At 38.2% G+C, this 16,560-nt stretch overlaps 1 protein-coding gene across 1 annotated transcript in view; it reads right to left on the minus strand.

Annotated features, from left to right (window-relative positions):
* Nucleotides 1-9,201: 9,201 nt before the first annotated feature.
* The window catches only part of LOC140356025 (noelin-3), a 38,495-nt gene continuing 31,136 nt past the window's right edge, over nt 9,202-16,560 (minus strand). Inside the window, exons 5-6 of the mRNA XM_072440715.1 lie at nt 11,943-12,049; nt 9,202-10,079 (exon numbers count right to left, since the gene is read on the minus strand). Of these exons, the coding sequence (XP_072296816.1) occupies nt 9,402-10,079; nt 11,943-12,049 (785 nt within the window). The 3' untranslated portion in view covers nt 9,202-9,401. The remainder of the gene's footprint in view (nt 10,080-11,942; nt 12,050-16,560) is intronic.

Below are 16,560 nucleotides of genomic sequence, written 5' to 3' on the forward strand. Positions count from 1 at the left end.
TGCTACGTGTTTGCTACTGCTTTGTGTACTTGCAGACTGTGTGGCGCTCGTGGGTCCCTGATGAAGCATTAAGCGGGCGACAGCAGTGGTCCATCACCTGCTGCTGTATTGACTCAAAGTGAAGGAGTGTGGACACTTCAGATTCTGCTCACTGTGGCACTAACACTGTTTAAAGCACAACGCCGGGACATTTTGTGCGGGAGACTGGGTGAGCCACATATTCAGACTCAAAGGTTTTATTGGGATATGACATTATGGATTGAAAGCAAAACATCCTGAATTCATGTTTTTGTCATGTTGCTTGGTCAGTTTGTCGCCTATTAAACAATTAAGATACATTTTTTAGTTTTTTTTTAAGTCAAGAAAAAACACAATATACATTTTTAAAAAACAGAGACGTTAATGATAAAATGTCTCCTCTATGTCTCCACTATGTTTCCACTATGTCTCCACTATGTCTCCACTATGTCTCCTCTATGTCTCCTCTATGTCTCCACTATGTCTCCTCTATGTCTCCACTATGTCTCCTCTATGTCTCCACTTCACTATGTCTCCACTATGTCTCCTCTATGTCTCCACTATGTCTCCACTATGTCTCCTCTATGTCTCCACTATGTCTCCTCTATGTCTCCACTTCACTATGTCTCCACTATGTCTCCTCTATGTCTCCACTATGTCTCCTCTATGTATCCACTATGTCTCCACTATGTCTCCACTTCACTATGTCTCCACTATGTCTCCACTATGTCTCCTCTATGTCTCCACTATGTCTCCTCTATGTATCCACTATGTCTCCACTATGTCTCCACTATGTCTCCTCTATGTCTCCTCTATGTCTCCACTATGTCTCCACTATGTCTCCACTATGTCTCCTCTATGTCTCCACTATGTCTCCTCTATGTCTCCACTTCACTATGTCTCCACTATGTCTCCTCTATGTCTCCACTATGTCTCCACTATGTCTCCTCTATGTCTCCACTATGTCTCCTCTATGTATCCACTATGTCTCCACTATGTCTCCACTTCACTATGTCTCCACTATGTCTCCACTATGTCTCCTCTATGTCTCCACTATGTCTCCTCTATGTCTCCACTATGTCTCCACTATGTCTCCACTATGTCTCCACTATGTTTCCACTATGTCTCCACTATGTCTCCACTATGTCTCCTCTATGTTTCCACTATGTCTCCTCCATGTTTCCACTTCACTATGTCTCCACTATGTCTCCACTATGTCTCCACTATGTCTCCTCTATGTCTCCTCTATGTCTCCACTATGTCTCCTCTATGTCTCCACTATGTCTCCACTATGTCTCCTCTATGTCTCCACTTCACTATGTCTCCACTATGTCTCCTCTATGTCTCCTCTATGTCTCCACTATGTCTCCTCTATGTCTCCACTATGTCTCCACTATGTCTCCACTATGTCTCATCTATGTCTCCACTATGTCTCCACTTCACTATGTCTCCACTATGCCTCCACTATGTCTCCACTATGTCTCCTCTATGTCTCCTCTATGTCTCCACTATGTCTCCTCTATGTCTCCACTATGTCCCCACTATGTCTCCTCTATGTCTCCACTTCACTATGTCTCCACTATGTCTCCTCTATGTCTCCTCTATGTCTCCTCTATGTCTCCACTATGTCTCCTCTATGTCTCCACTATGTCTCCACTATGTCTCCACTATGTCTCATCTATGTCTCCTCTATGTCTCCACTTCACTATGTCTCCACTATGTCTCCACTATGTCTCCACTATGTCTCCTCTATGTCTCCTCTATGTCTCCACTATGTCTCCTCTATGTCTCCACTATGTCTCCACTATGTCTCCTCTATGTCTCCACTTCACTATGTCTCCACTATGTCTCCTCTATGTCTCCTCTATGTCTCCACTATGTTTCCACTATGTCTCCACTATGTCTCCACTATGTCTCCTCTATGTCTCCACTATGTCTCCACTATGTTTCCACTATGTCTCCACTATGTCTCCTCTATGTCTCCTCTATGTCTCCACTATGTCTCCACTATGTCTCCTCTATGTCTCCACTATGTCTCCACTATGTCTCCTCTATGTCTCTACTATGTTTCCACTATGTCTCCACTATGTCTCCTCTATGTCTCCTCAATGTCTCCACAATGTCTCCACTATGTCTCCTCTATGTCTTCACTATGTCTCCACTATGTCTCCTCTATGTCTCCACTATGTCTCCTCTATGTCTCCACTATGTCTCCTCTATGTCTCCACTATGTCTCCACTATGTCTCCTCTATGTCTCCACTATGTCTCCACTATGTCTCCTCTATGTCTCTGAAACGTTTTCGCTCTGGGTCATTTGTGTTTTGAGTGTGAAACAAACTGTTCTGCTTATAATTTTACTTCCTGTTTGTAATTGATGACATCAAAACTATGATTTATATTTACAACAGTTACAAATACACCAAATAAAGTCAAAATGAGAAAATCATAAAAACCTGTCACACGTCACTTTAATGTTGACAATATTAAATGACCTGCTTGTTCAGATATGACTTTGTTTCATTGTTCTTAAGGATTTTTCTTCAAATGACATAAACTTCAAAGGATAAATCAGATGTTACGACCAGACATTTATTCATACAATTATTCTTACTTGACTTATTTCCCCCAAAAAATCTTTATCACTCTTACTTAAGTCGTTTTGTTGCACTTTTACTTGAGTAATACTGTTTCAAAGTGCAATTTATGGCTGTACTGTACCACCTTACTGTATGTTATGGACTCCTTAAAATTAAAAGTTGCAATCTAAAAAAAAAAAAAAAAATGTGTTCAGCAAATTTGAATTTTCAACTTTTCTAATTCTGTAGATTCAAAATTTGGAAAAAATAAAAAAATATGTGGACCGTCCAGGATTTCTAAACTGTTTTGAACTTATGCATTTGTTTCTTTGAATTCTTGAAGTTCCAGCTGGATCAGTCAATAAAAAAAGGTTTGTCAGGCAATTAAGAACATCTAAAAATGAAGCTTTTAAAAACATATCTTGAGTCCAAACAAACAAACCAATAAAACAAATATCCGGAGCTGGCGCTGTGTAAAGACGGAGGAAACATTTGTCATCGCACAGCTCTCGTCGTAAACAGTGGCACCTGCCGAGAGACAGACTTTTAAACGAAAACCAGGATTTTCTAAATGTTTTAAAACCGCCAGCTGCGACTTACAATCTGGGCCCAATTTAGTTTTGAGCGCTGAACAAACTGGAATCGACAATAAGAAAACAGAATAAACAGAACAAAACTAAACACGAGGCCCGAGGAGCTGAGGAGATGTTGACAAATGTGCACTTTCAGCTGTCACCGCCGAAAACACACGTAACAATAAGTGTTATGATTGTGCTGTCTGTTTGTCGACGCCGCGGATCGTGACGAACGTGAACTCCGGAGCCATTTTGTGCTTTTGCCCCTTCAGCTGTCAACGTGTTTCTGGAGTGAAGTGTCCTGCTCGATGGCACGTTACAGAGAGGACAGCAGGAATCCACCCACCAACCTTTTGACAGTGTAACGCCCAAGTGTTTGTGACTGGGCTGGGATTGTGACATTTTAATTGATATATTCGTATGTATTTTCACATTGTCAATTCCAACAAATTACACGAAAAAGGCTAAAAATGCAAGTAAAATTTGATGAAAAATTAAAAGGTTAAAAATATAATTAAAAAAATCTAAATTAAAAATGTGAAGGTAAAAATAATACAAATACAAACCAATTAAAATGTAAAAATAAAAGGTTAAACATGAAAAAAATAAAAAAGTAAATTAAATGATTGAAAGGTTTTAAAAACAAAAATAATACAATCATTTATTTGAGTATTAAGGCTGCTTAAGTCAGAGATTCATTTGTTTTTTTATTTTCAATCAAATACTTATTTCTATTACAGGGTTTAAATCCAGGTTAAAAACAATTCTGTTACGCTGAGCTTTTGATTGAAGGAATTTTATCTGCAATTTACAATTTTAAAAGCATTTTAAAAGTATTTATTTATGCTTTTATGTTGTATATTGTATTGTGATTTTAATGTGTTTTTGAGCACGTTGAGTTACTTTTGCATGAACTGTGCCTTACAAATAATACTAATATCATCAAAGTACGACTACAATAATGTTTTATAGTTAACTAGTCGCGATTATGTCGGTATTTACGTCTATTTAACCAAAATAATTATATACATTTTTTAAAACCAAAAAAACCCAAAATATTTAATTTTCTTTTTTATGTTTCTATTTTGTTGTTTTTGTTGTTCTTGTTCTGTGTTCTTAAAAAAGAACAATAAACGATTTAAAAAAACAACAACAACTGATACTGGAACAACTGCGGCGGCACAGTGGCAAGGTCATAGGTTCGATTCCCGGGCATTTCTGTGCGAATTTCCCTGTTTCTCCCTGTGTTTTGGTGGGTTTCCTCCAGACGGGGCAGTAAAATCAAAATGACCGTAATATTTCTCTGGTCAGACACTTTCATGACCCCAAAACGTCTTCCTTCTGCCGCCTTTAGCTGCAGTACGTCCTTCGTGTCGTCGTTAGGTCCACATACTCAGCCCCACTTCCACATGTGAGATCTTCAGTTCAGTCCCAGAGCTCGGCTTTGATCAGAGCGCCTGCTGACATCATTAAAACTTAAGGGTTTTGTCAATATTGGAGTTAGAGAGGAGCATTTATAAGAGCGGAAATGAGCGCTTTGATACAGCCGTGCAGTGATTCACGGCCGCTGCACTGAAGAATTAAACCACGAACCAGTCGAGTAGAATCGTGTTACAATACCACATTTTACTGTGACGATTACTGCTAGTGCAAAAGGTATAAAGGTTTTCCACCAGGTTGTAAAGGAGAATCACACGAAAAGCTTTGAGGTGTTGAAAGAAGGTTAGGTTTTTTCAAATAACCAAGAAAATAAACTAAGCAATGACCACTATAACCCTCTGACCGAATTATTTTGTTCAGACTTATAAATGTGTAATCTATAAAAATGTTCAAAGGGAATAACATCCTAATTATATAACTGTATTAACAAGCTGGACAGCCATTCTACTCGATATTTTAAAAACAAATGAGAAAGAGAAAATAACCTTGTTTTGACAGATGAAGAGTGGGAAAGTGTGTGTACGTCCCAGTGAGCACAAAAGCACATGTCTGGAGGGAATTTGGTGTCACGTTTTGTCATAACATCGCGTCAAAGTGCTCATTATTCACAAGGAAATGCTAACTGCGGGAGAGGCTCGTGATCCGGGTCCACACGACTTGTGCTTAGGGCTCAAAACTCCTGCCATGATAACTGTCACTGGATACACCTGGAGTAGACTTCTGACGGAAGCGAAAAATGCCATTGCAAAACATTTTTTAAATCTATAATAACCAATAAAAGTAGAGAATGTATCCTTCGTTCCCAGGTACGACTGACCATCATGTCCAGTATTTCCGGCAGTATGGGCCCCACATGGGATGCAGGCGGGGTATGTGGGCATGGGTTGGAAGTGGGTAAATGTATGTGTGCCACTCGGGTTTGCCAACGTGCCAAAGCTGAGCACAGCAGGCAAAAATCAATGCAAAGGCTACACATATTAACAATGTGCCACAGGGTTTGTGCGAGAATGGAACTAGTTAAGATATATTTAAACACGTACAGCTTTAACCTTGTCAGCATAAGTCACAGAGTTTGAAGACGTATTCACACTGGGAAGAGTAAGAGCTTTGTGGCTTCTGACATATATTACTCATAACTCAAGTGAGAATATGGTGTTTGAAATATATTCTCAGAAGTACAATTGCCTCAAAATGTTTAACCGCAGCTTACCGCAAAAACACAGACTTTAGTGAAGATCATTTTGCTTTAATTATCAGGCTGTGCACTTACTCAGAGAGAGATTTAAAAAGAGCACATGTTAGATCTGTTTTTCAAAACCGTAAATGACCTCCGTGTCTCTAGACCTGAGGGCCATCACTTACCTAACGCATTCACAGCTTCCCAAATACTCATTTAAAATCACTTTTCATGACATTCTGAGGTAAAGCTAACAAACATTAGCGCGCTTTAATGCTTTATATTTAGAGAAAGAGAAAGAGCTGTGGCCTCGTGTTCACACATAATGTTTTACAATACATCTGCACTGGGGCCAATCCTATTTACTTTATGCAAAAAGTATCGGATACAGGCTCTTTAAGTAGAAGTACAAAGTAGTGGTCCAGGAAATGATTATTTGTGGTTAATGTAATTTGGAGGCACCAACATTAAATCATGAAAAAACCTGCTATTTCAAGATTGACAGGAAATAATTTAAATCATACCTGGAGGAGCAGTTTTGTCATTTGGGAAGAGTGACAACACTTTTACTCAAGAATACTGCTACACTGTGAAATACTACTGTCCAGTCAAGTAGAAGGAGTGCCCGAAAAGTACCATGAGATGTACAGGTTTATTTTTAAAAGGTTACTGTAGCAAAGTACTACCTACTCTGCCAGTAAGACATTATTATTCTACAAAAGTGAGCTCTCTCTCGCTCCTTTTGTTTGGCTCATGTTGTGCCACTTTTTTTTTATATCTGAAAATGCAAATCTTTCAAAATGCAAATGAAACGCTTGAAACGCTGGAACCATTTTTGTGGTTTGTAAATTGCACTAGATTCTTGGCAAGTTTACGCACATAAAAATGGATGTTGCCGAGCTCCTGCCGACAACGCCGACGTCACAATGTCACATATTATGTTACAAATCCTGAGAATAAACAGAGATTTTACCATTTCACGTTTCTGGTCAGTGTAATCGTGAACACAAACGACTGTTTCTCTGTTTGATTTTCCATCTGGTTCTGTTGGTTAAATCGACGACGTGTGAAGTCTCTTTAGGCGAGCTGTACAAGAATAATTAATTTACCTTCATTTATGCTGTTGTAATAGGATTTTTACTGCGTGGGGTGTCAAAGCAGAACATTTTGCTTTTAAAAACATGATGATTCTACATTCAATAATACAATCAAGCACAAAATCTCAATAAAGCAATCATCTTGACACGCCTCCCGAGGATTTTTTCCAATTTACGGTGCATAATATTTTGTTTTATTTTGTTCGGAACTGTTGTATATCATTTTAATATAATTTTGTATGTTTTTGGATTATATTTTTGGAGACTTAACCCTTGAAAAAAAGATTCAGGTTGTAAATCTAGGAGTATTATACAGTAAATCAAAAATGAAAAAACAATAATTCAACTCTGATTTCTGATATATAGAAAGCACATTCAAATCTGTCATTATTGTATCACGTTTATTCTGTTATTTAATCCATTTTTGGCCACTGCGCTGGTCCGTGCGGCTCCATTTGCGATTGTTCCGTCTCGAGTTCGCCGGAAGGTCGCTACATCTGCATTCAAACACACACTCTCTATTTACCGAAAACAATACTTTATTTAATTATGTATGTACAGAACGACCTGCTATTTACAACGCATTCTAAGTCATGAGTTGATGTCTGCACGAACACGGACCATTTCCTTTCACTTTGAATGAATGAATAAATCAATAAACTGTGGCATGTTGTGCAAAGGCGAAATACAGATGTACAAATATATGTAAAAACGCTATTAAAAAAACATTCATGCACAGCTTTTTCGCTTTGGGTAAAAGAAAACGCTCCGGTCGGTAAGGCATACAAATGTGCCCGACGTCACGCACACACATTACGGCGTTCCAGACACAAAAAAGACGGTTACGAAAAGGTCCGTCGCTTTTATCCATTGTCGCGCACAAGGTCGAGTGCTAATAAGTTCTGAAGTGAAAAAGTTGAGCGCGGAATGAAAGTGGGGATGAATTATGGGGGCATTATGAAAAACAGAGAAAGGATGAGAACGGGGGTGAAAAGAGAAAGAACAGTTGGGAGAACACGAGCTGAATGAGAATGAGTTTTCGACTGTAGGTGTAATTCAGCATAATATGAAACGTAATGAACAATTTGAAAACATTTGGAGAAAGAAGAAAAATTGGACTCGGATGGACTGCTATGGTTTAGTTCAAATGTGTTTCAATTTACAACAGCAACAACAACAACAACAACAACAACAACATACTGTGCTAAATTAAAGGCGCTCTATATGAACGTTTTTAAAGTGCCTATGACAGGTTTTTACAATGTTCTAATTTTGACTTTATTTGGTGTATTTGTACCCGTTGTACATATAAATTATAGTTTTACACCAATTGAGCAGGTATTTGTGGAGAAAATGTTGAAAAATCTGTGGGAAATGACAGGAAGTGACATCACACACGGGACACTGATTCCAGATTCCAAAGTGTATGTATAATTTACACAAAGAAACAACTTTTTTGACTCTCTAAACATGAATTCAGCAAAATAAAGTCGCTCTCACATATTTGTCAGATAAAACAAATTGTGACATTAGATGAGTTTTTTCCCAGTGTTCGCCGGGTAATTTCCTAGTGTGACGTCATCAATTACAAACAGGAAGTGAAATTATAAACCCAAAAAATGTGTACATTTTTTTTTTTTTAAATCATTTTTAGCGAAATTCAAAATATATTTATCTTGACTGCATTATAGTTCAATGAATCGTCCGACCTGTAGGGGGCACTTTAAATCTTCTTTTCTTCATAGATGCAGTTGAATGCTATGACTCAAAGGCAATAAATTAAATAAGTGAACGATACATACGTCGTTTATACCTCCAAATCAATACAATTCCACGTGACCAGCAGAAAAAAAAACGTAGTTCCCCTTCAAAGTAATAGCTAATGTAGTATATTACACAGATATTATTGGCACGTAATGTAGACGTTAAAGGACGCACTACGGGACATTTTTGAGCGTTTAACCACGTTGTTTCCACATCCAAGACGCAGCCGGAGATGTGATTTTTTTTCAGCAGAAATCACCCCCGTTTCAATTTTCCCTGGACAGTTGCAGTTACGTCACGGATCGGAAAACTGAACTCCTCCTGCAAAGTTCTTGTAAGTCCATGAACTCTAAAGTATTGATTTTAGTGCGATTCCACAAAAAACCCTACGGAGCTACGAGCTGTGGGTTGTTATTGTTGTGCACTGAGCCAACTGCTGAAACGTTTTGTGTAAACTCGAAAACCGTCCGAGCGCACACTTACGTTGAACCCACAGGCATCTCCCCGTTTCAACATGATCGACATCCGACTGCAAAAACCAACTGTTCCGTCCACAACCCAAAAGGCAAACCTCACTTGTATTTGGGTGGCATAGAATTATGAGACGTCGATTTAGCGTTATCTTGTACAAATTCCCAACTTTGTCCAAATTGGGTGGCTCAGTGTCAGCAAAGAGACCGATACATAGCAAAACACAGCAACAATAAGTCGACATTCAGAGAAAACGATGCATTTCGTAGTTTTTTTTTTTTTTTACGAATCGTCCTCGGTCTTGATGATGTGGAAAAGCGTCACATTGAAGAGAATTTGGTGGCCGTTGTTCCAGCCGTACAACGCCCTATCCCTGGCGTTATAATCCAACATCGACATGTGGAAATACTGGTTGTGGAACGGTATGTCCGTGTACTCGTACGAGGACGTTTTGGTGGAATACGCGTAGTAAACTTTAGCGCCGGTGAGATGCGAATTCGTTATGTAGAGCGTCCCGCAGATCATAAAGGATTCCCCCGCGTTCCGTTTGGAGTACTCTGTATTCCAGGTTTGCAGGATCTGAAGCGTGTCCGGGTTGAGTTGGCTTATGACGATGTTCCCCGCGTTCTGATTGGTTGCGTAGACGACCCACAGCCCGAGCTCGTCCGCCATCAGGTCGATGTCGGAAAAGCCGCCCCAGGTGTACGGGTAGACATTGTGGAAGCCGGCGGACTCCAGTGCCCTCTGCGTGACCACTCGGCCCGTTTCGAAACTGTAGCGGACCAAAATGTTGCTCTGCATTTTGTTGTAGTAGAGGGAGCCGTTGTACACCACGTGGTTGGTCCCGGCCCACTTGAACGGCAGGTTGTAGGTTCGAGACTCGACGCCGGACACGAAATCGGAAATGGATTTGAACTCTCGGACGATTTTGTTGTTGGTGTAGCTGTCCATGTACCACACCTGAGGAGACACGGAAATACAAAACTTTATTCCTAACGTTTGATTAAGGAAGAATATTTGATTCCATTGGATATGGAAAAAACAACAAATTCAAATTCATATTTTTTGTTCATTGAGATCTTTTTAAACACATCTTTAACAATTAAAAAATATTATAACTGAAAGCTTTTAGTGTATTGTTGATTAAAAATAATACAAATAATATTACTAACCATAATAATAATCATCATAATAATAATAATAATAATAATTAAAGCCGCAAGCGGCAATGATCGGCCCTTGCCACGCCGCCGCTGCTACGCCACCACGCCGCAAGAGGAGGGGGCGCTAACGCGCCCCAATTGTCCTTTTATTACGCCTACTGCTGAATCTGTGACGCTGTCACATCTTCTCCCCTTTGTTTTACCATCAAAAAGCAATTTTATTTTGAATTCTTGGCAAAATGTGTGGCTTTGCCGCACAGAGACCGTGACTCTTTGAATAAAAATGTGGATAACTTTTGATGGTCCTGAAGATGAGTCTCACCAAATTTCACGTTAATAGGGCTAACGCCCTGGGAGGAGTTTGTGAAAGTCTAAAGTGTAAACATGTTCTGGCGATTTCCCCATTGGAATAACATGGGAGGTTTTGGTCATTGCTACGGCAACGCCATAACAATTATGACATGGGTCTCATTGACTTTTTTAATGGCGATGCTAAAATTTAGTTGTGTGTCAAATTTCTGATAATTTCGCAAAACTAAACATTTAACCTCCATATAAAATCTGTAGGGGGCGCTGTGGCTCCAAATTAATTTATTTCTTCGCCGCACAGAGACCGTGATGTCCCACTCCTCAGCACCATTTTCACCAAATTTCAGCTTTTTAGAGCCAACGCCCTGGGAGGAGTTCGTAAAAGTACGACGTTTGGAAAAACTCCCGAGTCATGCTTAGCCATTTTTTGAACCAATATGGCCGACATTTGGTTGGGCGGACGGCGTTGCCGTAATAGTATTTTTTACTTCTCTTGTCACCATCTACCTCTGCGCCAAATTTCAATTTAATGTAATAATGTTCAATTTTTGCATTACATGTTTATATGAACGGAACATGCAAGAGATGGGGAACATATTCGTGAGCTACTTAGCGCAAATGAGTGCTTTATATGGGGATGACGACCGCAATGTAAAGTGCTCGTTTAGTGCGCACTTTTGCACGGGCTTCGCCCGTTTACAACGGTAATGTTCCATTTTCCTACTACTAATTAGTATGCACGGGGCGTGCATGAGTGAAGGAGTGCGTTAGTGAGTGTTTGGAAGTGGGCGAGCGCTTCGCGCTCGATTTCGTGCGCACTATGTGCGCACTTTCGCAGCGGTGCTTCGCACGGCCTTACGAGATTAATAGGCCTCTCGCCAGCTTGTGCCGCTCGGGCCTAATAATAATTCAATTTTGCCATTTTGATTTAATAATGCAGCCGTCTTTGTTATTAAAAAACAACAGATAGTCAACCTTCACAATTAGTCTTATTATTCTTTGTAGCCCTACTGGATTATGAGAAACATCATTTTTAAATGAAAAAAAAACCTGTACATTGCGGAAGATCATGGATATCAATGGCTTTTATAAAAAAAAAGAGATTTTACATTGTAATTAAAATAATGTAGAAAGTCGACAAGTTTTTCATTATGTTTGATGTAATCCTTTTTAAAATACACGTGTTATATTTTGCTATATTTAGTGTCTAGACTATAAAGTGCATTTGGTCTAAAGGCAGAACGCTGAATGTTGAAGTAATAGTACATCTGATGCTGGTACGCGCACACCAGTTTGAATACTTGCTCTACTTTCCGTTACAGCTACAACAGTTTGTCAGAACCCGTCTTACTCTGTTGTTTTTGAGCGAGGCCAGAGGGTCACTCATCCAGGCCCCGAATCGAGTCCCGGACGTCTTCACCGTTTGCGGCCCCGTGATCTTCATCAGTTTTCCACACGCTGAGGACGAAACACAGTTAAGAGCTTTTTAATCAACATCATCAGTACCATTTTAAACACTCTTACACTATAATACTCCTAATATCTTTGGAGAAAATGGGCAAAGTGAAAAGTCTATGAAATAATTAAAAGAGGCCTGTTTATCTCAAATGTTCCAGTATGGCATTAAACATACTCTATCTATTTTTTTGTTTTTGTTTTTCTTTCTTTTTTTTTGTATTCTGTTTTAAAAAAAAAACAAAAAAACAAACAAAAACTAAATCCCTTGAAAAACATGCATTCTTACTGAGTCAAATCTCCACACAGATAATTATTTTTTGGGAGTTTCTCGATCACAATAGTCTGATGATTCAACACAAATATTATTTAAGTCATGCAGATGGTATTTGTTGGGAGTTTTTTGTTTTTGTTAGTTTCACTGGTGCATCAGGGGTAATTAACTTTTCAGTTATTTATTTACATAATATAATTTGGCCAATATGCATGTTTTTTAATCAGATGAGAAGAAATATAAAATATAATCATCGATTCTGTTACATAATTGAGTTAAGCAGTATTTAATTATATTCAGTTTCCTTTTGTGTCGGTTTTTTTATCATGTCAATCTTTAATAAATACAAAACACATTTGTTTATTAATGTATTTGATACGAATAATGAACATGAATGAACATGTTCAATAAATGCAAATCTGATAACTACAAATGATAAATTGATTTTAGCCAGTTTTAGTTGAGTTTTAAAGCTACAATGAGTTTTAAAGCTACAATGTGGGAGTCCCTTATTAAGGAGTTTGAGTCTGTGTACTGTTCATTATTATTATCATCATTAATAGAATCAGAAAATGTATTGCCATTGTCAAAGAACAGAATTCACAAACAGTGGAACTTGCTTTGGTGATTCAGTGCAACATAAAAATATTAACAATGATAAAACAACCTGTATAAGTCAAATAGAACAAACTGAATAAAATAAGATATTCCTTTATTGTCCACACATGAGGAAAGGGACAGATAACTTATAGGAAGTTTAAAAAACACTCTTAATAGATCAATCTTAATAGAAGAACTCTTATAAACAAAAACTCCTATAAACAGAACCTCTCATACCTTAATAAGGAATGGAGGGGGAAAATAAAGATAAAGATAAAATAAAAACAGCGTAAGACAAGATAATACTAATAATAATGGTAAAATAAACATTCTTTTTACATCAGTTATAAGCACATGAATGTGACATTATTGCGTTAAATACTGAATATCTCAGTATTTAACAAGACTGTGTTTCCATGGCACGCAGTCTTCTGTACTTCAGTAAACTCCTCCGTTCAGACTGAGAGACAAACAGAACATGTCACAGCTTTAGATTATACAAGTCATAGAACATACACTTCATATGTATTAGATTATAAAAGTCATATAACATACACTTCACATGTTTGTCCTGAAGCTGCTTCACAGACACATGTGACACAGCAGTGGCTCTTTTGAAGAACAATTATCATTTAGTTTTTTTGGTCATAACAAAACAGACATTTTATAAATTCAAAGTACTGATTCTACACTGTTTACTTTTAGTCGAGGCAGAAGTTATTATTAAAATACCTTTTGCTTTGGAGTCGTCAGGAGTTTACTTGAGATGACTCTGTGTCTGCAGTGATCAGGTCTGCAGTGACCTGTAGTGACCTGTAGTGACCTGTAGTGACCTGCAGTGACCTGTAGAGCTCTGGACAGCACAGACAGACTAAACTCACTGGTCAGCACTCTGAAGATGAGAAAGATACTCATTAGAACATTGATATATTATGCATATTTAACAGAGAAAAGCTGGAATATGTTATTGACAGATTTACATTTTGCTCTGTAACACAAAAGTTCCTCTTTTCACATTAATTTTTAAAGCTAGAACCAAAAGTCATTTACTTATGCATAAGTTTAAACCTTAGAAGTTAGAACATAACTGACATGTTTGTTAAATCTCTACATATTCCATGGAAGTAAATCCATGACATTCCTATAGAAAACAAGCGTGTGCTTTGTTTAAACACAGCACACGTCATTATGAAATATGTAATAAAACCTCACCTTACATTTATATATGTAAGATATGACCCATTATAGCAGGTTATATTTGAATTATTGGTTGTTTTTTTATAGCACATAATACAAACATCACTTTATTTCCCTTCTTTCTCTAGTTTTCCTTGATCTGTGCTTAACCTTTTGTCTCTTAGAACATTTAGTAAGAGAAATAATTAGTTATTTATTTGCAGAAGCACGAGCCATCACGACGTGTTGCATCTTTGTGTAGCTAAACTTTAGCTTACGTTAGCTCGTGTTAGCTCGTGTTAACTCGTGTTAACTGTGTAATCGTTGTTTTACACTTCATATGGAACGATGTGTGAAACGTGAGGAATGACATACAAACACAACTTACGTGTATCGTGGTCTCGTCTGGTCACATTCTTCTGCTTGTGTTTAGTTTCCGTCACGTGTTCTCCGGAGGCTCGTTCACGAGGGTCACGTGCGCGCTCGGTGCGCGTACACCGTTCACCGGAAGGTTAAAAATTTATTTTTTAAGTATTTAAGAAACAGTTGAAGAGTGAAATTCCTTCTATTTTGTTTTTGGACTAAAAACAATTTAGCATGTTTGGTAATTTTAGAGGCCGAACTCCTGAAATGGTCCGACCATAAGGCTGCATTCTACAGAGTGGCCACTACTCAATTTGGAGCCAGAGGCAGAGGGGGCGTACCCTATCCAGATAATATAATACATCCATGGGGTAATGTCTGGGTCAGTGAGTTCTTCTGAGGATTTTGTACAGTTTTGGGAACACTACATTCATCCAACCAAAAAATATTATTACATTTCAAAAAGTAATGACACATTTTGCTCAGACCAAGAACGAATAATGATTTGGCCCTGATCTAAAAATATCCTTTGGTCCAGTATTGCACAGGCGGAGGTTTTTGAATGCTTAAAACACAATACAATCTCATCTTAAGACCCATTAATTCTCTATCTTTTACCAGCGTTTAACAGTAGTTGTTATTTAGTTTTTATTGTTTTGTTTTTTGTTCTAAAGTTTTATGTATTTTACTGTTATTTATGGTACATATCCATATTGATAAACTGATGAAAAGGTGTTTTAACTGTCATTGTAGTATGACATTTTTTTTATTTTATTTTCCTCACTATCAAAATAGAGTTTGAAATTGTATTATTGTGACCAGTGTGAAAGTAACAAAGTACAAAAGTAAATGTCTTATACTTTTATATATTTCACATTAAATACTATTTTGCTTTTCCTTAATACATTTGTGATTAGAACTGGGAATCACAGGGTCCCTCGTGATTCAATACACGTCACACGGCTCACGATACAATGATATCACGATACTGCGATACACACGATAATCGATAAATCGCTCATGATATTCTACAGCGTATCACAATTTTTTAAAGAACCTAAGACATTTTAACAACGTTTTTCTTTGTCGAATCATGACCGGGACAAACTAAAAATGACACACACCCATTTGAATAATACTTTATATCAGGTAAATTATATCAAAAGTTACTCACGCCGATATATCGATAAAGCAGCCCACGATATCAGTACCAAATTTAGCATCACGATATATCAATATTTATCTGTACTTTCTCCATTTTTTAACCAAGTAAAGTATTTTTTCTGTTGGGTTTGGAACTGCCAAAACATTTGAGTCAAAGAATGGATTTTGCCAAAAAATAAAAATAACTAGACCAATTAAGTTATATATTCAGTTGCTTCCTTTGACCAAAAAGATCTGCAAATTTGACTCTTACATTTTTCTCCAAATCTGTGTTTTTTCCTCCTTTTTTCAACTTCAATACTTTTACGTAAATCGATTTAAAATGCAATACTTTTACTGTTATTTGAGTAATTCCCTGCACTTCATCTGTACTTTTGCTCAAGTAACACAACTGAGCACCGCCACCGATCGTGACAACACTGCAACACGCGAGCGCGACACGTGACGCATAAATAAACACGCGTCCGACAAGCTGTTCCGACTCTTCCAGGTGTCAATTACCTCCCGACGTCCCTCACGCACCAGCAGATATTTTAAATACTCGGACGAGCACCTAATTTATCTCGCCCGACGTTTTAATTGCGGCGGGCGACAGCGGCCTATCACTCGCAGCGCTCCAAACTCTATGAAGTGTTCAACCGGCGCCGGCTTAATCAATCACCGTCCTGAACGCGATGGAAGGCGTCGGGATTAAACTGCCTGTTACTCTCGTCCGATTAGTATTTGTATGTTAGTCTTTACGTTGACACTTTGACTAGCTACGTCTGTATTGATGACCTGTCAGACGGGAAATGAGAGTTTTGGGCGCGGATCGCGTTTGATGGAGGTATTAAGCTCCAAAGAACGGAAGCAGAGGTGTTCATGTTGAAAATAAGCAGCGTTGTTGAGTGTTTGAAGTGAGCTAAAGAGCATTTTTTGCTATTTAAATTCATATGCA

The sequence above is a fragment of the Eucyclogobius newberryi genome, unplaced genomic scaffold (genome assembly GCF_026437365.1).
Source record: "Eucyclogobius newberryi isolate DKJ021-1_F unplaced genomic scaffold, fEucNew1.0.hap1 SCAF_12, whole genome shotgun sequence".
NCBI classification, from domain to species: domain Eukaryota; kingdom Metazoa; phylum Chordata; class Actinopteri; order Gobiiformes; family Gobiidae; genus Eucyclogobius; species Eucyclogobius newberryi.